General features: G+C 18.7%; 2 protein-coding genes and 2 pseudogenes across 4 annotated transcripts; 2 read left to right on the forward strand and 2 right to left on the reverse strand.

The window, feature by feature from the left end:
* The first annotated feature begins 7,241 nt into the window (after window positions 1–7,241).
* Window positions 7,242–7,910, forward strand: PmUG01_00076850 (annotated as a pseudogene). Its single transcript is given in 3 exon segments — window positions 7,242–7,316; window positions 7,441–7,561; window positions 7,576–7,910. Coding segments are annotated over 3 exon segments (531 nt in total).
* A 1,159-nt stretch (window positions 7,911–9,069) lies between these two features.
* On the reverse strand, window positions 9,070–9,736 carry PmUG01_00076900 (annotated as a pseudogene). Its single transcript is given in 2 exon segments — window positions 9,070–9,312; window positions 9,326–9,736. Coding segments are annotated over 2 exon segments (654 nt in total).
* Window positions 9,737–12,784: 3,048 nt separating this feature from the next.
* PmUG01_00077000 (fam-l protein) lies at window positions 12,785–13,558 on the reverse strand (the record flags this gene model as incomplete). The annotated part of the gene is made up of 2 exons (XM_029006500.1): window positions 12,785–13,345; window positions 13,472–13,558. 2 exons carry the CDS (start codon window positions 13,556–13,558, stop codon window positions 12,785–12,787), a joined length of 648 nt encoding a protein of 215 aa, XP_028859253.1.
* A 6,135-nt stretch (window positions 13,559–19,693) lies between these two features.
* PmUG01_00077100 (STP1 protein) lies at window positions 19,694–22,289 on the forward strand (the record flags this gene model as incomplete). The annotated part of the gene is made up of 3 exons (XM_029006511.1): window positions 19,694–19,714; window positions 19,844–20,903; window positions 21,175–22,289. The coding sequence occupies 3 exons, from the start codon at window positions 19,694–19,696 to the stop codon at window positions 22,287–22,289; spliced, it is 2,196 nt and encodes a 731-aa protein (XP_028859254.1).
* Between the last annotated feature and the right edge of the window lie 2,179 nt (window positions 22,290–24,468).

The raw sequence follows: 24,468 nt of genomic DNA on the forward strand, positions 1-24,468 counted from the left end.
TTCTTATATCAGATAAGCCAAGGAACATGCAATTCTCATAATAAAACTTTTATAAAAATATTTTGTTACATTTTCTTTTAAATAAAAAATACATATCAACCGAGAAAAACATATGTTTCTCTTCTTACTAAATGAAAAGCAAAGTAATGCATTAAAATTAGAACTAAAATATAATAAATTTATTACAAAAGTTATACAAATATTCTTTTACAATCACATGAAAGAAAACAAAAGAATAATTGAAAATGTAATTTATTTCTACTAGTTAAGTTATATTAATTATAATTTTACATATTAAATTAAACTATCACATATGTTTTATAATACTGAGATATATTTAAGATTTACAGATATAATTTCTTCAATTATTTACATAATATTCTTAATATTGGGCAATATAAATTTCACATTTTTATGAATCATAAAAGATATATTATATACATATATATATGTGCGCATTTAGGTAGTTGAATAACCTTATAAGTATAAATTAAAATACAAAAACAAATATACCGACACAAGAACTGTTCATATAATATAATATATATTTCTTTACATTTATTTATAAAAATATATTTATATATTAACTAAGGTACAAAACTAAATTAGTTACATAAAATTTTTTTTTATTTATAATTTATAACATTACTAGACACCCTAAAAATATTATTTCTAGAAACAATATATTTGTTATAATTATTTTTTAATTCCATTTCTTCCTACATCAACGTATTATTAAGAATTTTACTACTATATAATTATCCATTAAAATAGTTAACAAAGTAACGAACGAAAATACATTTATATTTCTCATCTCAGAATTAATCAATATTCCTATTACTTCTGTTACAAATATTTATAACAAGTTCCCTAATGAAATATGCTATAAAAAAGGTAATATATATACTATAAAATTAAATGCTAATAACGTACTCATACATATTAAATATTTTTAATTTGTTTTCTGGGGACTAAAGTTATATTTCCTGTATTATAATTTTAGAACTAAATGTCATACATAAGAATTTTTCAAAAAAAAAATATATTTATCACTTCAAATGACCTACATAAACATTTAACCAACTGCTGTCTCTCTTTTTATCTTCAGCAGATAAATTATAATTATCAGTAAACTAATATTCACCATTATATTGTCATATAATATTACCATCCATATTGTCCCAATTATAATATCCATTCATAAATAACATATATAAAGTCCTATATTATTTGTATCTTTCTCATATTCTGATAATAATAAGTAATTTATTCGTAAATAATGTTCGTTTTTAAATTTTCTAATTATATAAAAACATATAAAGTCAATCTACAAAGAAAATAAAATATTTTTATTATTTATAATTTGATAAATATAATTACTCATAGAGAATATTTTATTATAAGCATATATCTACACATAAGTGAAGCATAATAAAAAAAAAGAAAAATTAATACTATGTTATTATAGCGCATTAGAAAAATATGAACATATGCAAATAAAAAGGATAAATGTAAAAGTTTTAACTAAAATAAATTATTCTTTTGTGACCCTTGTTAGAATAATTTAATTTCGTAGCATATCTATATAAGTATAAAATTCTTTTACTTACAAAATTAGTGTTAAAAGGGTATAGTTATTTGTAATGTTATTTAAATAAATTTTGTTTTTTAAAAAAGTAAAAAATTACATAAATAAAATATAAATACAATGTAAAAAAAGGAAAAGATAAATATAAATATATTTTTTTATATATATCATATAATGTTATTTATACAAAGAGCAAATACAGATAAAATATTTTCGGTAAAACTAATTTATTAATAAATGTTCCAAAAAAAAAAAAATATATATATATGTATATATATAAATATACTAGTGCATTTACAGAACAATCCCAAATTTTTGTCAATAATACTTTTCATAAAAAATACAAAATAAAATAAAATTTTAGGGATATAAATGTTATTTTTTATAATTATAAAAAATATACAGTGAGAATAGGCATATTAGCCTATATAATAAATATATTTATTAAATTCTTGCTAATAATCCTAATAATAATCTTAGATATTTGTATATTATATACATTTTAAACATTTTTTAATAATTAAAAAGACCATAAATTACTTCATACTGTGTAATAGTAATCATAGTATAGGAAAAAAAAAAAAAGTACAAAATTTTTTTTTATTACACAAATTATAATCTAACATGTGCCATATATGTACTATATATAAAACATTTGTACATTAAATAAAACATTCTACTCTAAAGTATAATCCAATAATACTATTTTTATATTTTAAAATTTTCTATCCACGTTAATTCTTTTATATAATTAGATTATACTATTACATATGAAACAGCAAAATTCATATATAATTTAAAAAAATATATTTTTATATAATACTAAAATATAATTTATTATATTCAAGTATCAAAAGACTTTTTCTTTTATATTTTGTAAAAAAATATAAATTTATAAGTTCTATAGAACTTATGATTTAAAAAAAAAGAATAAAAAATTAAATGTACAAATAAAATCACTAATAGTAAATATGGTAATTAAAAAAAAAGAAAAATTATAAAAAAAGAATATTTTAAATAGAGTAATTTAAAATATAACATGAAATGGAAAAGAAATAAGAACATATAATATATAAAATAACACATAACACAATTAATGAAAATTCTTAATGCTTTATATTACTTTTTTATAACACTGTAGGTATAAAATAGCATACTTATATTCTATTAATCTATAAATAAATATTACCAAAATCATATATTAAATAATAGATTTTATGTAATTAAAAAAGTATATATAAAAACGTGAAATTTTTAATATTCTACATAATAGATATTATCCTACAATATTTCACAAAAATAAGATAATTATTTTTTATTTTATACTTTCATATATATGTAGGATATATATTTATATGCATTTTATATATAATTAAAAAGTATTTAGATGATTAATCATTAACAACCATAAACTATTCTATTACTTTCCCTTAGTTTGTCGTAAATTACTAATTTATACTTATATAAAGAAATCCAAACACGTATCATAATATCTAATGCTATAAGTTTTGAGGACAAAATGATAAAGCAGTTGTAAACATATAAAATTTTAGTTAATAAATATATTCTATATTCGCATAGAACTAACTGAGGTGGTCATTTTTGGAGTATTTATTTTTCTCTAAATAATGTTTTTTGTATTTTATTCCTAATAAAATATTCACGACATTGTAAATTAATTATTTATATTAATCTAAGAAAAGTATCATATATAAATAATTTATATTTATTATAGAAATATTTAACTTGTATTTAAGTAAATATATATATCATAAAAGTATAGTATTATTAAAAATATACGTACGGATATATGTAATAAATAAGAACATTTAGACATTTTAAAAAAATACTATATATGATGGATAGGAAAAAAATATATTCTAATACTAATGAAATTTAAAAATATATATTAATCTCCATATTACATATTAAAGTATGTAAGTATATCATTGTGAATTCACAAAGATTACATATTTCTTCAATATTTTTCCAAGATATATTTTTAGTAAGAATACAATATATTTTTTAAAACTCTTTAATAAATACATTTCTGAAGATAAATATTATTCTAATATATAGTGGTACGAACACTTTTTGATATCAGATAATATTTTAGAGTGTCTATGTAATGATAAGTAAACATTACAACATATATAATAGCGAATATTAAAACTTCATACAATGGATTTATAAAACAAAGAAACAAGATTGATAACATCAAAATTGGTGAAAAAATTAATATTTGTATATTGCATAAATTTATTTTATTATAAATATTTTAATTAAATTTCTGTCTTTTTTATTTTTATCTACATAGCACAGTATGTCCAGTATGCAATTTTCAAAATATGTTTCCTAATTTCTTTGAGATATTTTGATGTAGAACTTATTTTTTTACTAATAAATTTATTCCTATTGACATCCCTTAATTTATGTATTAAATGTTTTAATAATGATTTAAGTTTTTCGTTATACTTTAAATTTAATTAGTTCTTGTTTTTTCTTTTGATAAATATTTCCTCTAATTTATACTAACTTACGGCTGTTTTTTTCTTTTCTTTATTTCATTATTTATTATTTGATGATTTCTTTTTTTTCAAAGTTACATTTCGTGCTTTAAGTTTTATTATATATTGTCTAATAATATAACAGTTTTCTAATATAAAGAAGATTCTCATTTGTTCACCTGATTTATAGTTTTACTAATTAGGAAGGAAATATAAGATTAAACATATATTTTATGATTTCAGAATGTATTTTACTTTATAAAAAGTAAAGTTTTTTACAAAAAGGAAGACAAAAATATAGACAGTGTAATTATATCATATTATGTAAAGGTGACAAGTTCATATAAAAAAGACAAATTAATAAATTTTTATGATGAGAAGCTTAATTTTATTTTTCGAGACTTTTCTATAGCAATCATAAATTTACTACGGAATAAAGTGTTCAATATACTGTTCATACTTCTATTTAGATCGAAGTTTTTATTTATTCCCTTATAATATTTTACTCATCGTTTTTAATTCATCGAAATTATTTATTAAAATATATATATATACTTATATATGTACACATTGTGTATTGGACAATAAAATAAAGAAGTAAAATATAATAATAAAGTAGTAACACGTACTTATATATTTACTTACGAAACGTCAACTTTACATATATTTAACTTAATTTATAGAAATTAGTTACTTAGAGAAGTTTCAAATTAAAAATTTTTCTAATCAAATTATTTTTTTGTAGAAAATAATTTCAATAATAAAATATTTCCCTTCAGTTATATATAAAAGAAGTTATTTTTTTATAATTATAAGAAAAATATTTAAAAAATTTGGTTTTCGCCCTTTTTTTCCTAACTTTTTATTATTTATCCTAAAACATACTATAATTTATTTAAATACATGAATATTACTATATCTGCCACTATATTATATAACTATATTATAACGATATACTTTCGCTGAACATAAAATGTCTAAGGCATCAAAACAAAATGACTAAACAAATTATTCTGCTTATTTCTAATATAAAATTTACATAGAATACTAAACTTTCTATAGAATATATAAACGCTAAATTAAATTTAATTTTTTAGCAAACATCAATATTTTTTATTTTACTCAATTTTAATATCGTAGGAAGATAAAAAATATGTTCATTTTCGTTCCTGTCTTTAGAAATCTACAAAATTTTCAACCAATTCAGTATTTAATTTTTTATTTTATTTCACTTTTATTTTGGTATTATTAAATAAAAATGTACATATATACTTATGCAAACGTTATGTTTATTTTTTTTAATACCAAATTAATTAATTTATAATTAACAAATATATAAAGCTAATAAAATAAAGTAAAATACAAATAAAATAATTAGTTGATTAACCATAAACATTATTATGCATTTTTCTTTTTATTTACATATTTTCAAGGATAAATATTTTCATAATTTTTTCCTATAATAATAAACAAATGCTAAAATATAGATAATAATAACAAATAAATCATTTTTATTCTTTTTATTCTTTTATATATAAATGTATACAAAAGTTCACATATAAAGTAAAAGTGCAAGCTGCTTTTTTTTTTCTTTTTTTTTTTATATTTTTTTTATCATTTATATAATTTCAGTATTATTAAAAATAATAATTACTCACGCTTAAATTTTAATATATATTTTTACATTTAATACTTTATAGCTCTAAGTTCGTAAAATCGTATTTTAAATAAAAAACTTTTATAAATTATGAATATAATTTTTTATTATCTGTAGCAAAAATAAATGTACAGCGAAAATAAAATAATAATATATAAATGAATAAAATATTTCATATTAATTCAGTATAATCGTTCTTCCTTCTAAAGTTTTGTTTTTCCACTTTCATGCTAATTTTTATCTTATAAAATAAGAAATCATTCTTTGAAAACTTCGCTAAAATATATTTAAAATTTATTTCATTTTAATTTATCAATTTTTTTTGTTAATGGCCTTCTGAGTGAAAAAATAAACATAAAATTATTTAAAAAAAAAAACTTGTTAAGTAAAAAAAAAAAAAAAATTGAAATAAAAAAAATATTGTACACAAATAGCAGAAAATCTTAGAAAAAGAAAAATTTTATTTTTAAAATATAATATTTAATTTAATTGGTTTTTTTCTCAATATATCACTTTCTATTTGTATTTATGTAACATTCAAAAAACAAGGTATAATAACGGATTACATGTTATAGTTTTAATATTTTTTTATCACTATATTATTGAAAATATTGGATTCATATATAAATATATATTGTGTGCAAAGAATCAATAGAGCTAGTTGTTAAATTAATATACAAAAAGAATATTTTATATATTATTTATAACATAAAAATAAAACTATATATAAGTTAAATAATTATATTTAGTCAGCTAAGTTTTTAATAATTGCATTTAATCAAATGATGTCTAAAACTCGTTATATATATATTATAAATGCATATAATATATTATAATTTTGTTATTATTATTTATATTCCATGTACGTTTTAATTAATTTTTAATAAAAATAATTTCAAAAAACATTACATTTGACTAATTAATAGATTCTTTCTAAAAAAATTTTATCATACATTTTCTGATATATTTAATGATATAAGCTCTAAAAATATTTTGTAAATGTATTCTAGCGCATATTTTATTACTACAATTTTATCTAATAATATATCCATATTAAAACAATATTTTATGAATATATTGTATACAAATATATATATATATCTTTGCAATAATATATTTGTAAGTTGAACTATAATATTTATATGACTTTTTTCATTAAATACTTATTAAATCCATTTTTAGTTGTTTTATTTTAATAATATTAATTAATAATATTGTTAAATATTTCTTTAACTTAAATATATATTTTTTAATTATAACATATTTTTAAATGTATATTTGTCTTGTTCCATCGTAGTTCTACTGTTATATTTACATAAAAAAAAAAATATAAAGGCTTTATATATTGTCATAACAGTAAATAATTAAGGCAATTTGTATATTTACCATTTATTTATTATCTGAATTATCATATGTATATAATATCTTAATTATTACATAAGTTTTAACAACTTTAAAGAAATATATTATAAAGGCGAAATACAAAAGTATGCATCTTTTTTACTAAAGCTTTTATTTTTTCCTTTCTTATATGTACATTAAAATATTCATACAAGGTATCTTAGTTATTATACTTAAATTTTTTCCTTTTCTTTTTTATTTTATGTTTCTATATGAAAGAAAAATTTAATTCACATAACATATAAATATACATTTATTGAATGTTTAATATGAATTTTTACTTTTAGTCAACCATCTGTTATAAATCAAAAAACAAGGAATTGAACAAAAATAACATATTAAACGTTAAATTTAGTAGAATATTAAGTAGTGAAGCAATAGAATCGTTCAGAGTTAAATTTAAACTTAAAAAAAAAAAATAACTAATTTAAAATGAGAAAGGAACAAAGCATTTAAAAGAAAACCATATGTATTATAGCATAATAACCATTTTCAAGAAGATAATAAATCAATATTCAGTGATACTTATCAAGAAGAACTTAATTATTTTACGGAAAACTCAGAATTGCAGAAACAAGGATAATTCGACATTAAAGATAATTTAAAAGAAATACCTCCTACATTGAAACATCATGATAATAATCGGAACAAAGAATACTTACTCAAGAATTTTAAAAAATTATACTCAAAATTTGACTCATCATTTAGCCATATAAATTCAAGTAATAAATATAATTCTTTTAATAACGAAAATTAAATTAATGCTACTGAAATTTATAAGCAGAAACATACAAGAAAATTTACAATTTGTTACCTACCTTCTTGGTTAAAAAAGCCACGGTTCCGTAGCTTAATTTTTTTCTTATTTTTTTTCTTAAGTAGAATGTTCATTGGAATATTACTTGCACAATTTTAACTCAAAACTCTGAAATTTTTGCATACTTAAATTGATTTTTTACTCCAATTCCCTCATAGTTATACCTGTTAAAATATTTTAATTCACTATTTAATGGTATTTCTAGTAACATTTTTTTAATATTTTGTTCCTCTTTGGTAATAAAGTTTTTTTTAATTAATATACATAAAAGTAATTCCTAAATTAATTTCTATTAAAAAGCTAGAAAAAAGTATTCATTAAAAAAAATGAATTTTACAAATTTATTATAATAATTCGATTGTGAATAAAATTTTATATGATCATTTGTAAAATAGTATATATCTCCATTATATTTTTATAATACATGAATTATTTATTTTCTTTCATTTCATATGAAAAAATTTTCTTTATATAATTTTGTATTTCTTGTAATATAAGCATATTACTTCAATTTTAATTTTTAGTTTAAATTACTTACGTTTCAAAATTTAAGTAAAAATATATTTTGTAACTATATCTATATATCAGTGTTATACAATACGTTCACACTGCTCCAATAAATACAAAAAAACACATTAATTTTTAATACAAAACTAATTATATATTTATCTTAATTTATATATAAATAAACACTTTAGACCAGAATAAGATAAAAAATGGGGCACAACCAAGGTTCATTTAAAATATAAATTATTACAGGACTATGAAATTATATAATATTTTCTACTGTACACTAATTTTAACTCCTATATATATATTCTATATAGTAATCTATTTTAATGAGTGAATATATATGTTAATAAATAATATTTAATTATTCTTAAACTACAATTTATAATAAAAAATAAAAATACCTGAAACTTTCAAATTCACAAAAAATTTAAGATCATAATTTCTTATTTATCGTAAAAAAATAATATGATATACACATGTACATTTATAAAATTATTTCATTTATATCTATGTATAAAAAAAAAATATATGTCTAAAGATATAGTTGTTCACATTAATAATCCCCTTAGAGAAGAATGTACACTACTTATAATTCATTTTGTACATTCCTCAACTTAATTTTTTTATATTTTTAATTATTTATTAAGATCTTAATTATCGTTATTATAATTATTATAACTAATAAAATCATAAGTATTCCAAAAAATATTGAACAAATAAAGTCTTCTACTGGAGTAGGATTAAGTTATGGAATAATGGTTAACAGTCCTACAAGAATTGTTTGTAGATTTCTCAAGTAACCTAATCCTTCTAATATAGGGCATCCTATTTTCAATTAGAAAAAAAAAAAAAAAAACAGCAACTCCAAATGCGTATCTTCTATGTGTTATATTTTTTAAATCTATATCATGAATTTTTCTATTTTATTCTTGAAAGACCTCATAATCATTTTCGTTAACTCATGTTTTTTCAAAACGGATATATTTTCTATCTAGCATTCCCTTATCGTTACCCGTAACTTGTGTATAGAATTTCTTCTTATTTAATGATTTATTAGGTTTTTCGCTTTTCTATATTCCCCCATTTTTATTATTACATATATCATTCTCTTCACATTCACTATGATTAGGTATATATTCTTTTAACACTACAATATTTGAACACTTACCTTTTTTATAATCGGATAGGGATCTATACGTTCTATTTTTTAAATTGCTACCAAGATTATAGCTCTCATCGGAAAATCTGATAAACCTATTCTAAAAAAAGAAAAAAATTAAATATTTCATATATTATATAATGAATAATTCTATTATAAAAAGTTGTAATAATAAAAAAAAAATCAAAAACAAGATGTATACCGCAAATATATCCTTATATAATATTATCATATAATATTCATAAATGACATAATCAAGTTAAAAGAATAATTGCATAAATTTTAATTAATAACATAGTTTTAAATTTTTTTTCCATGATATACTTCTTTGATATTATTAATATATTTGTAAAAAAAAAAATTATTATTTCTTCTTAAATAATTAATGAAATGTACATTGCTGTAATAAATTTTGTAATATATATATAAAGAAAAATATATTTATAAACGTATTATAAAATTTTAATTTTAATATTTTTAAAAAATACACTTTATTTAAAATAAAATAATTTAAATTTATTCGTAATTATACTAAGTATATTATTAAATTATTTCATCGAGTGTACTAATTAAATAGTATTTTTACAAATCCTTTTCTTAATAAACTAAGGGAAAAAAATTTTATTCCATATTATTTTGAAATATTGAGTTCCCATAAAATATACAACATATAGAATACATATATAGTAGGTTTATCTATTATTAAAATATTAATTACACATTTTATGGATGTTATTCTAATAACAATTAAATATTATAGACATTATATTTCACAAATTATTATTAAAAAAAAATATCAATTATTATAACAATAAAATAATAAAAAAAATTAAATGAAGAAAAATATAATTTTATGTTTTTTAAAATATAACATATGATCCAATTACTCCTTGTATTAATATATTATTTTTTTAGCGTATAATATATTTAAAAAATTAAATTTATTTTATCCTATCTAATATATGATTTAGTATCTATTTTAAAGTCAAATTAAGACTTCTGTTTTATATTCGTACCATAATTTTTAAAAGTTGTAATCTTTGCGTTCAAGTGGTATTACATAATTTTAATGAAAATTATCTATAATCATGTACTAAATTTATTATTATTTTTTTTTTTAACTATATATATTCATAAGTAACAATAATGTAATAAAAGAACGAAAAATAAAATACCTATTGCTATAATAGAACTGTTACGTATATCAATGGATATATATTTTTTTTGAATGAAATAAAATATTTGAATATATTATATTAATCTGTAGAATTAACAAAAAATACAAAAATATTTGATCTTTTAATTAAAATGTATATTAGATATGTTTTCACTTTCCTAGAAACAACTACTTGTACATGATAATATCTTATTCCCTTTATCTTAAGTATACTTTTTACAAAGAAATAATTATGAATGAGACATTATATTTATATAAAAATATTTTTTAAATGTGTATTTAAGTGTAATAACTAAAAAATATATTAATTTAATGTTTTTGCGTTCATTTATATCTATATAAAATCAATTTTAATAAATAAAAATATTCGAAAAACCATTCCATAACCAAATTTCTGTATTAGATATATTGAATGAAACAAAGCGAACAAATATATAATTTTGTACATACAAATTGTTAAAAATTATCTAAAAAATAATAACCATATTATTTATAAATTATCTATAAAAATATAATTGTTTTTTCTTATTTATTGTGTTTAATAAATTGTAATTATTTTGAAAATGTTATTAATTGTTTCTATAAAATACTTATATTTTCATATATATTTAAAATGTTTTCAAAATTTTACACATTACATAATTATAGACAATTTTGAAAAATAGAATATATATAGAAATATTTAAATACATTTTAATCTATTTTTTCAAAAAAAAATAATATTAGATTCATTACAGATAAAGACAATTTTTATTTTCATAGATATATAAAACACTTTAAGAGATATATAATCATTAAAAACAAAATAAAACAATTCCATAATATAATACATTTATCTGCAGTTAACTTAAACTAATTTCTTTTATTGTTTTGTAATAAAAAAAAATTAACAAAATATATATTCTATATATTTTCAATATAATATATATTTAAGTAGAATTTCCAAAATTATCTTTAATATCGCAGCCGAATACACTAATAATAAATTAAATTCTATTAGCTCTTCATTTAATATTAAACATTTATAATTTTAACTTAAAAAATAATTAAAAATAATCAATATTTAATATATATATTATTTAATTATATACATTTTTTTTTTCTTTTAAACCATCCCCAAACATCTTCACCTTTTTCAAAAAGGGATTAACAAAAAATATATTCTATAAAATATATATCATAAAACATATTTTATACAATATATATTATATTTTTTCTAATTACAAATATGTATATGTAAATCCAACAAAACAGATTCACATTCTTACATAAATTATAAAATATGACATATTTATAGTTAATATAAATCTAATAATACATTTTAATAATTACTTCAATAAATAATAATTTTAGACTTCAGCTGTAGAAAAATACGAAGTATCACATATTATATTTATAAATTAACATACTATTTCAATATATGTATGTAAATTATCCTATTATATATTAATTTTATCTCAGAAAAATTTATTTCTCATAAAAACCTACTTACATATAAAAAAATCGAAAATGAGACATTAAACATAGATAACATATTAATGAACACATTTAAAAAACTCAAAACACTTATATTCACAAAAAAAATTAAGACATATTCTTTTACAGTTGAATATATGAATGGGTATATTTATGTAAATTCACCTATAAAATTTATACTGTTTTGAGAATATTTATTAAGAATAACACAAAAGATAATATATATTAGTTCTTATTAGATATTTCTTTTTAAAAGGAATAATATCTCATACTATTCATTTTACCTTTTTCTGAACTTGATTTTTTCATATTTTTTAACTTTTTTATGATAATAAATAATCCCAAATATTAATGTGAAACCCAATATAACGAACGGTATGAAATATATTAGAATACCAAATAAATGCCATAATACGTGTTTTTCACTAATAGTACTCGATGCTGTAGTAAAAGCAGGTTTCCAAAACCAATCGAACGCTTTCAATATTCCTAAAAAACTTTCAGAGAACCATTAGCCAAGGTTTCTAAGTGGGTCCAAACCCCTAATGCAGTCCATAACCCCCCCGTGTTCTCATTAATAAAACCCCATGATAAATCTACTAAGAATATGATTAAAAACAGTGCAAAAAATAATAAAGGTAAAGTAAAACGTAATCTGTATTTTTTAAGCATTATTTTTTTGTACATCTTATCAGTAATTGTTCTGTTTTTTTTAAGAAAATTCTCATAATCGAGTTCCTTGAATATTTTTTTTTCCAAATGGGAATATTTTTTGGTTTCAAATGTACAAGATTTTTTATTCATATCTTTTTTACGACTTCTTGTTATACTTGGTGAACATCCATTTGTTTTATTCATTTTGCTTTGTACTTCTTCCTCACTGTTACATATTTCTTTTTTGTTGGTCAAACCAATATTTGGCATCTCTTCTTTAGTAAATATAACCTTTGAATCGATATTATACTTATATCCTTCTAGTAATCGATAATTTCTTGTTTCTAATTCTTTCGTACAATTGCAATACTTATTCAATGGCATGTCAAACATGCCCTAAAAAAAAATGTAAATATTTTTTATTTAATAGTATAAATAATACAGAGGTAAAAAAAGGTATTAATACAGAAAAAAACCAAAAAATGTTATGATATCAAATATCCTTAAATAATATTTTCATACAACATCACTGTTAAAATGAAGCACCCAAGATAATAGGACAATCTCAACAATATTAATAAGTAAGAGGGTCTTTGTTTTTTGTTCCATGATACAGATATTTAATATTATAATATAATCAATAAAGAAGTTATTAATAATAGAATATACATCTAATGATAAAACGAAATATTTAAAATAATAAAAAAAAATTTATTATTTCTGTATAAATATATAATAAAATATACATAACTATAATGTACGTTACATGTTATATAATCAAAATTAATTTTTAAAATTCATTATGTAATATTTATATTAATTTTATTTAAAAAAAAAAATAACTTCTTTGAAATCATATAATTCGATTTAATACATATATATTTAAAATATATAATTTAAATATTCAGTGTAGTGTTATAATGATATAATACTTTTATTAACCTTTTTCAGAATAAATTATGAAAAAAATATTCGAATACTTATTATATGTAAATATTAAGTTTATACACTATGTAGAATGTAGAGAATATAAATATAATATATTCCTCTATATATTATGAAAATAATTAATAATGCTAAAAATTATAAACAATTAATAATTCTTATTATATAAATTTTTATTTAGAAAACGTTGATTTTTATTAATAAAATATCAATTATTATAATAATACAATAATCATAATAATATAAGAAAAAAAACATATTAATTATATTAATTAGGACAAATGCATTAATTCCTCCTCAAGTAAATATACTTTTTTATAGTATATAATTTCTTTTTAAGATAGAAATTTATGGAACTACTTAATCTATGTAGATATATATATTGTAAAAGCAAACAAGGTGTGATTTCTTATTTTTGCACCTTAATATTTGAAAATCACAATTTTTAATTACGTTTAAGTTATACCTTCCATATAAAAGAAATTTTTTTACATTCATATACATAGATTTTTAAATTTCTTTTTTAATATATATATTCCAAGGTGATATAAAAATATTAAAAAAAAAAAAAAAGTTTAAAGGTAAAGCAGATATATAATTGTTACATTAAATTTCATTAATTTAAAAATATATCAATTGAAGCAAATTTACTAATTATATATATATGATATAATATGCTTAAATTGTGAAATAATAAAAATATATTCAACTAAAATATATTACTTAGTGATTATTCAATTCATAATATTAGAAAGAATAAATTACTTTTTATATATTCTTTTGAAAATACATAATCACAGAAACATATTTTACATGGTAACTGAAATGAATGAGTATAAATATATTATTCCCATATATATCTCTCACATACTGTAACCATTAGAAATTTAATTATAAAAAAATATTCCAGTCAAAAGAACATTCACTTTATATTATTGATCTCCTTAAAAAATACTATCTTTCCAATTGATAATTAAAACATAAAAAAAAAAAAAACAGATGAAACCAAAATATTATTTATAAATTAAAAAAAACAGAAAAAAAAAAATTACATATATTAAAATTAATATATTTTGACTTTTTAATATGTATATTAGTTTCATTATAACGTTTATGAAGATTCTTAGGTTCTATTTTTTCGAACATTTTGAACAGCTCACATTTTTTCTCTTACCTAATGCTTATGTATATAATGTGCTTTAATCCATTATAAAAATTTATAATAATGTATACACAAAAATTGTAAAATATATTATGAAAAATAAGTGCACTATATAATAAAATACTGCTAAATATGTACTTATAAATATTGTTATTTTTAGAAACATTTATTGATCCTATGTATTTTTTGATCTATTTATTTTAAAAAACAATTAGTTATTCATCTAGATTATTTACATTCTCTAAATAAAGAGACCATATATAAAAATATTAATTTACAGGATAATATTTAATTTTTCTTTTATTTTTTATGTATGACATACGTCTATTACGTTTATAATATAGCACTAAATCTTAAATGCTTTCCTTATTATGTCATTTATATGTTTAATTATTAATATTTTAAAAATACAAATAAAAGAAAATAAATATAAAATAATATTAAATTTCAATTTCTAAAACTTTTTATCATATTTATAATAATTTATACATCGAAATCTACAAAAAATAATATATTCACTTAAATAACCAATTTTTATCAAATTTATTAATTATTTATATGGTTTCAAGTATTATTATCTTAAATATAACTATTCTTTATTTTTTTTATAATGATAAAATGTTTGAAACTTTTCCCTTATTTACATATGCGATATATTTTATTTTATTTTTAATTCTATAAAATATCTACACTTCAATTAATATATATACTATTATTATATATATTGAAAGATATAAGTTAAAATGTAACCATATAAATAGATGTATTGTATAAAATTGAAATATATTTTGTACTCAACTGTAAAACTTTAAAAATGATTAAGATTTTCTTAACAACAATATAAACAAGTTTAAAAGTGTAACTATCTTAAAATATGTTAATTAACAAAATGAAACTACTAAATCTCAGTTATATTTTGCTTCAGTAAAATTCTTATTTAAGGGTCTATACTCACCAGTAGAAGGCTCTTTTGATTCTATTATATATGAATATATATTATTATTTGCAATAATTATATTAACATTTATTGCAATATATATTATACATTTTTTCTCTAGAATTATGAATTATTCTACGTAAAAATATTGATACTCTACCAGAAACACTCTTATATAAAGACAACGTTTCAATGTCATAGTAGTTTCGTATTTACAAATAAGTAATATTTTTTAATAGGAGTACATACTATATGAACCTAGTCCTTTTCTTCAAAAACAAAAATATACACCTTTTTAAATATATATGAACACTGTAACTAACAACTCGTGGCTATTAAATGATTACCTCATTCAGGTGACAATTTATGTTATATAATATATAGTAATGTAAAAATTTTTAATATAAAAATATTTAATAATAATAATTTAGGTAAATATAGAACAAGTTATAGAGTAAGATAATTCGAGTGTATCCTTAAAAATATCAAAAAAAAATACTAGAATAATTTCGTTTAATAATAATATTGAAAATGTGATGGTATATTAGCGACATCAACTCCAAAAAAAACAATAAAATTATTCCTAAAAATAATTAAAGAGGGTGAATAAAAATTATGAAATTAAAATACAAATATTTTATGCAAAATTATGAATTTTATTAATGCATAAAATCATAGAATATAAGAAAGAACTAGTTTTAATTGGATATCTATTATAGACAAGGTTTTACATTATAACAATAGAAAGGAAAAATAGCATTTCTTATAAATCTTCCGTCCTTATGATATATATGCATGAATATTTATGAAAAAAGATAAATTCATAATTAAATAATCGTAACTTGAACAATAGATACAATGATTAATAGATTTATCTGTAAATAAGATAAAAATAAGAAATATTTAGAATACCTTATATTTTAATTTATGATGAAACAGAAACAAAAACATATGTACTCTTATAAATGAATAATGAAAATGCAATCAATTACGGAGCTCTACATTTGAAATATCAGTGCTATAAACTTTAATTTACAAATAAAAAAAAAAATATATATATATATATAATATATAATAATAATAATAATATGTCATTTATTAGGATTAAAGAGTATTAAATAAAACATAATAATAATATTACATATTTTATACTATGATAACATGGACAAATACAGTTTATTCCATTATTAGTAAATGCACTTGAAAAAAAAGTTCCTTGTACAGTATGTTGTGCGTCTACATTTATATACATAAATAAAAAAATATACAAAATATTAATATATATTTAACATAGTATAAATTTTTATATTATATTATTTATTTATATTATTCTTTAATAATTTTTTCAATATTAAAATACATCGATATATTAACTCCACTACAAAATATTTTGAACATTAACATTAAATTCTTATTGGTTTTTTATAATAATTTGTAGCATAGTAACAGCATTGTACATTTTATTAAACTACTAAAAATTATGTTATATTATATTAAAGTCATTAAAGTATTCTAACTAGCGTTACTTTTATGCCTATTTAAATCCATACCCTTTTCTATGTATATATATATACATTTCAAATTATTTACACTTATTGATTTGAAAATTTTATATATTTAAAATATCTATTTCAATAATGTATATTATTTTTTAAATATATAAATAAAATAATAATAGACTTATTAAAAAATACTCAATAATTTTTATTAATATTTATTTATTTTTTATTATTTTAAGTTAAATATCATAAAATATTGCAGTAAGTTACAATAATTGTGATCAAATGTTAAAACAGACATATGAGAAATACATCAACAAAAATAAAAATATTTTCATAAATCTCTAAAACAGTAAAGAAAAAAAATATTATACATATATATTTACAAAAAATTATTAGGGAGTTCTTTCAAAATTTTTTCAAATATTTCAGAAAAAAATATTTTGCTTTATGTTGTCACATGATGATCCACTATTACAAGTTAATTATGTATTATGTTTACCGTATATGTCATATATTCAAATATAAATTTTGAATCTATAATATCTTAAATAATGATAAATTATATTTATATTATTTTCTCCTATACTGTTATTAATTAATATATATTTAAATGCAATACGATAAAATACAAGGAATTAAAAGAAAAGGAAAGCTTAGAACAAAATATTTGTAAAAATCCAAAATTGAAAATAAAATATATATAAATAAAAATTAATTTACTTTTAATTTTTGTTTTATTTAAGTTTAATATAATCGATTACATGATTATGTGAAATAACAATTTAAAAAAAATTATTACCAACTAACATATTTATATATTCTTTTTAATTCTTTTACCATTCTAAGTGTCTATGAACTTGTTTCATATAATGCATTAAAATTAAAAATAATATATTTAAATTACTACAGAATAAAATATGTTGTTGCAAATAAGTTTAAATTGTCCTGAAATTCTACTTACAAATTGAAGTAACAAAAAGGATTATAAAATAATAAATAAACCTTTTTATTTTTCATACTAAATATTTATCAATGTTAAAATGATATTTACTTACATTTATCAAATTAAATAAAAAATAAATTAAATATATTTAATCTATTTATTCCAATATATATATTAATAATTACAGAATAATATTTATTATATTTCAATACTTATTATATTATATAATGTAATATCTTATTTCATTCACATGTAGTTATAATGTTTTTATTTTATAGTGCAAGTAGATAATTTATTTAACTTATCTTTAAACATATAGTATAACCTTTTTGCTATAAGTATAACTGAAAATTTTTTGTTCTAATAATGAGTATTTAAACATTTGTTCATTAATTAATATAGATAAATATAAATTTATTAAATAAAATTTAATTTATATTCTATTATTCACATCCAAAAGTGGCAAAAGACGTAAAATGTAAAAAATATATATGTACATTATACTATGTTATTATAGAAATATTCTCTATTAGAATATGTATTAAAAATAATTAATTTTTAGGCAATTTATTTATATATATTTTTAAGTTTCATATGTATATGTCAGTTGTTTGTATTTTACACCAGCATAAAAATTATTAAGCATTACTTATATATTATTAATTCTGTTCTATAGGTAGGACGTATATAATATAAAAATGTACTAATAAAATAGCTATATTACTATAATGCATATATCAAAAATAAATACCCAGATATCACATTAAAAAAAAAACATAGTATCAGCTCTATTAATAATTTACTATATAGACTATTTATTTTCAGAAAAAAAGAAAAAAAAGACTATATATATATTACTCATAGACAGTTAATTCTATATTATTTATTAGTGTTACTTATATGTAATTGTTTATTTTTATCTATTCGAACGTTTTTTTATAAAGATAATATGAATTTTATATGCAGATATATAATTTACTGTACTGTATTATAAAAATATGATTAATATATACATTAAGTTAAAATGTATTTTTTTAATGTAAAAGAATATAACAATCATATAAAACAAATATTATTGTTTTCAGTTATATTATAGAGACCATATAAACTATTATGTAAATGATAATTTAATTACCTCTTTTTATTAAGATATATTTATTTAAAATATCCTCATTGATAAATAAGATGATATAAATTTTTATTTTACGTTCAGATGTCTATTTACAACGAACTACAGTACTAATATATAGTTATTATGGAAAAATGTTTACCTAAGGTAATAGTTATTATATTTTAATATACTTAAATTTATTCATAAATTTCTTATTTACCACATAATAATTGATAGTAAAACAAACATGAAAGTTTGTGCTTAAATAATTCTTAATAATTCTTTTGAATTTAGTATTCGAGGGTTTATGGCAGTACCTATTTCAGATATTCTAGTGATATATATTTTAGAAAGGTTGTACATCATATTAGAGATAAAATTAATGGCTTTATTCTTAAGAAAGATAAAGAACCATTAAAGGATATATGCCTATATTTGTCTAATTATCTAATTAAAAATAAGAATCCACCAAATTACTATGCATCACAAAGAGAATTATGGGAAAGATCATTAAATGAATGGTTAAATCCTTATTATGAAAAGCTGAATGGACTAGGAGAATGCCCCTTGATTATGAATAAAAATGATTTAGAAATTTTAAAATTAAAATATGAAGTAGATGAATTCTGTAAAGAAAGAAATAGGCATCTGACTGAAATAAGTCTGCCACAAGGAAACCCTAAGCCTGACAGTGATTATTCAAGTAGATGTGACTCATATAATGAATGGATTGATGGAAAAGAAAAGTATTTCACGAAAAAAAAAAAACTCCTTGAAAATTGTTATGAAAGAGAAAAAACGCAAAAAGATCGAAGAAAAACATGCAATATAATGGATCCCGAAACTTTTAGCAAACTACCGAAATGCAGATCTACCGTTCAAAAAGAATCTAGTCGAGGTCCAACTCAAGAAAATAAAAGCTTACCAGAAGTGAATAAAAAAAAAAGCGAAGGAGCGTCAATGCTTGAAGATCAACAACAAAAACCCGCACCTGATATACTCAAAACTGAACCTCAACCTGAACCTCAATCACAACTCCAACATGAAGTTCATAGTGCCCTCGAAAACGGAATTGGCAAGGAATCTCAAAGTATATCCCCAGTAAGATCTTCATCTGAATCTTCATCTATTAAAACTAAAGATGGTCATGAAGATCCTGTACAACATACACAATCAAAATTATCAGTATTTCCTAAAAGTCCTGTTTCTACAGAATCTCAAAAATCTCCTGTATCTATAACTTTGCCTACAAGTCTTGGCGTCTCAGGAACTCCAATCGATTATCAAAATATTCGATTATCATCTGGAAGTTCAAATTTTCCTGATAACTCTATGCCCTCTAAAATTTTAGGTAGTATTAATACTATTTAATTTTCTGTTCTTGAACTAATTACATTAAATATACATTTAAATTATAATTATAGGTCAGGCAGAAAATCCAACTGTTGCACACAAATCAACTATCTTAATAAGTCTTGTAATTATTATTGTACTTTCTCTTTTTATTAAAGTAAAACAAATATAGAAGATTAAAAATATGATAAACTTATAATAATTGTAATAAATAATATTGTGAATCTATTTTTTTTTTTTTTTTTATTTTATATTGCAGTATGCTTTAATAGGGATATTTAAAAAAAAGAAAAACATAAAAAGAAAACAAGTGAGATTTCTTAGAATACTGCTACCTTCTCTTTCTGACAAAAAAAACAAATATTTAACACGTTTTCATACAGAAAGCACATTATATGATGATGAAGAAATCATAAAAAAATTAAAAATACATGAACATAACACTATAAAAAATACAAATATATTAAAGAGAAAAAAAGAAAGATTCAAAACTATTATAGAAGTACATATGGAAGTACTGGAAGAATTCAGAAATGAAGAATGGGAACACAAAAAAAAAGAATTTTTACATTTATGCCTAGAACTGTTCGCAAAAGCGGAATATAGCACATATCGCAATTTGACTAATGAAGAACTGATAATGGAAAATACTAAAAGCATTAATGATATTGAAAAACAAAAAATTCTATGGAATAAATGGGTAAAAGAACATAGTAATATTTCTGAAAAATTGAAAAAAACCAATTGGTTTAATAATTTGAAAAATGAATGGAAAAACGAAAAAGATTCCATAAAAAATAGTGTACAATTAAAAATGAATTTTTCAAATGAAAATCAAAAATTTTCATTTTTAGAAAAAGAAAAAGATTTATGGAAAAAATGGATATCAAAAAAGCATATGATTATAGAACAATATTTGCAACAAAAATGGTTTGATGAATTTACACAAGAATTTCTCAATATGTCAGATGAGTATGTAAATGAAGAAAGTAAAAATAACATTTCACTATTAAATTCAGAAGAATTACAGAGTAAAGAATTCCATGAAGAATTATATAGTTATATAAAAAAAAAATTAATTGCAAAATTGTGCATACTAGTATTTATGATGGTATTAGAAGATTGCAAAACAGAAGATTTTATAAAAGATGAGGAATCACATTTGGATAATTCCATAAATGATTGGAAAACAGATTCAAATTTAGGGAGAAAATCAGATGCTCCAAAACAAGTAATTCATGTTAATGACACTGCTTTAGAACATAGAAAAAATGGGCAAATCCGTGCTCAAATAGGGCAGAAAAGTTTTAGACAGGAAATAGAAGAATGGATAAGAGAAGATGATACAGCGGCAAATTACATATATAATGAGAACAGTGTAGAATAATCCTATTAAATTGTAGCAAATTACATTCTATAAATTCATAATACACACCCAAAATATATTAGAACGATATTTATATATAATAGGATGATGTTTATGAAACATATTTCATACGTTTTGTGAAATCTAAACGGGTAATTGATAAAAGTTTATTAATTAATGTGTAACGTAGAAGGGAAAACTAGATGTTAAATGTAAAAATTTTAATACAATTATTTTAAAAATATTCAAATTATATGTACTTATTTTAATTTATGTAATAATAACTATAACAAAGTTATATGAATACCTAACTAAATATATGTATCAAAATGCTAATAAATATATCTATATATAAATTAATATTAATATTTTCCAAAAATATTGAGGGAAAAATTAATATTTTGAAAAATAAAAAAAAGCAAAAAATAATAATTTTTAAATATTATTTTTCTATTAATATGCTATTTTTATACAAATTTATATGTTTATATTTTATTCAATTACTGCTTAATATACAATTTTCCACATTTCGAAAGGTGCATATTTGTTTCCTTTATACATTTTCTTTATTTTAACGTTTCAAGTTTTAATTAATATGAGAAATTTGATAAAAAAACAAAAATGCGTTAAAATATATAAAAACGTGAACAAATTACATAAATAATTTATATAGTTAAATATATTAAAAAGAAAACACACTATATACATAACGAAACACTGTTAATTTGCTATGAGTTAGTGTGTATTCTCAGAATAATGGTGTTCATTTATTATAAATATTTAACGCTTCAAAGTTTTTATGCACCATTGATTTACTTATCATATATTTTTCCTTTTCTTAAAGTGAAAAAATCATATTTAAAAACTCAATTTCTTAATAAAGAATTTAATTTTCTCCATATATTATACGGTATTATATAAGAAACTTCTATATACATATATTTATAATATTTTATTATTTTATTTTTCATTTATATAAATATTATTAAGATATATTTAATAAACCAAAGCTATTATCAATAAGGTTAAAAAGTGATGATAACGGATATATAATGAATATATAATATTATATCTTAACTTCCATTTAATATTTTGCAAAAAGATATATACATATAAATGAAAAAAATTCTCGCTTTTTTTTTTCATTTTTTTAAATTTTAATATTAAAACTTAATAATATTTTTATGAAATAAAGGAAATAAAAATTATAAATGAATAAGTTCATATATTAAAGAATACTAAATTGATAAGTCTCAAAGTTTGTTTAAAATCAAGAAGAAATGGAAGAAAATATAATTACCATATATGTATTTTAAAAAATATCATATATCTTTCATTTTGTCCTTTGAATTAAAATTATAATATCATTCATATTTCGTTATATTAATATAAGATTTTGAGTGACTTACTTTTTTAATATTAAAGTGAATTTATAAATTTTGTTTTTCATGTTTTATTTTATTTTATTGTTTTTTTTTGTAATTACAGAATAATATTTTAAATATATTATATTAGTTAATAAGGTTATTGATTATTTTTTTTTTTTATATTATTTTTTTATTATGACTGTATACATATTAATATTTATAAAATAAATTAATATTAGTCCCTTTTTCGACAAAATATAAATTACATTTTTATATGTAATATAATTTTGCTGTTATAATATATCATAAATATATGTAGATTATAAATTTTTATTTAATTCATTCTATTAAGCAAATAATATAACAACAACATTTTGCTTATTGTTTTGATAACATAATTAATGCATAAATAATATTAATAATTAAAATAACAAAAAATCATTTTTTCATATTTATTATAATTATGTAGAGCTGGCAACAAAATTATAATCAAAACATATATATGTATTCTGCTTAACATAACATCCTTCTAATACATAAAACAGATATATTATAATATTAATTATATTTTAGTTGGAAAATAATTACCTTTATTTATTAATATCAACGTCATCCATGTTTCATCGTTTATGAGTATAATAAATGGAATTTAGATATTATCCTTTTATTTTACCATCGATAAAACGATAGTACTTCTATACTATATTAGCTTAATATATATAAAAATTTTGTCAATAAACACTCTTACGTTTTATCGTATAATATAGACAGTATATACATATTTAGATAATATATGCATTACAAGCATAATATACATTTTCGTTCTCTTTTGT

This window comes from Plasmodium malariae, assembly GCF_900090045.1.
Source record: "Plasmodium malariae genome assembly, contig: PmUG01_00_47, whole genome shotgun sequence".
Taxonomy (NCBI): Eukaryota; Apicomplexa; class Aconoidasida; order Haemosporida; family Plasmodiidae; genus Plasmodium; species Plasmodium malariae.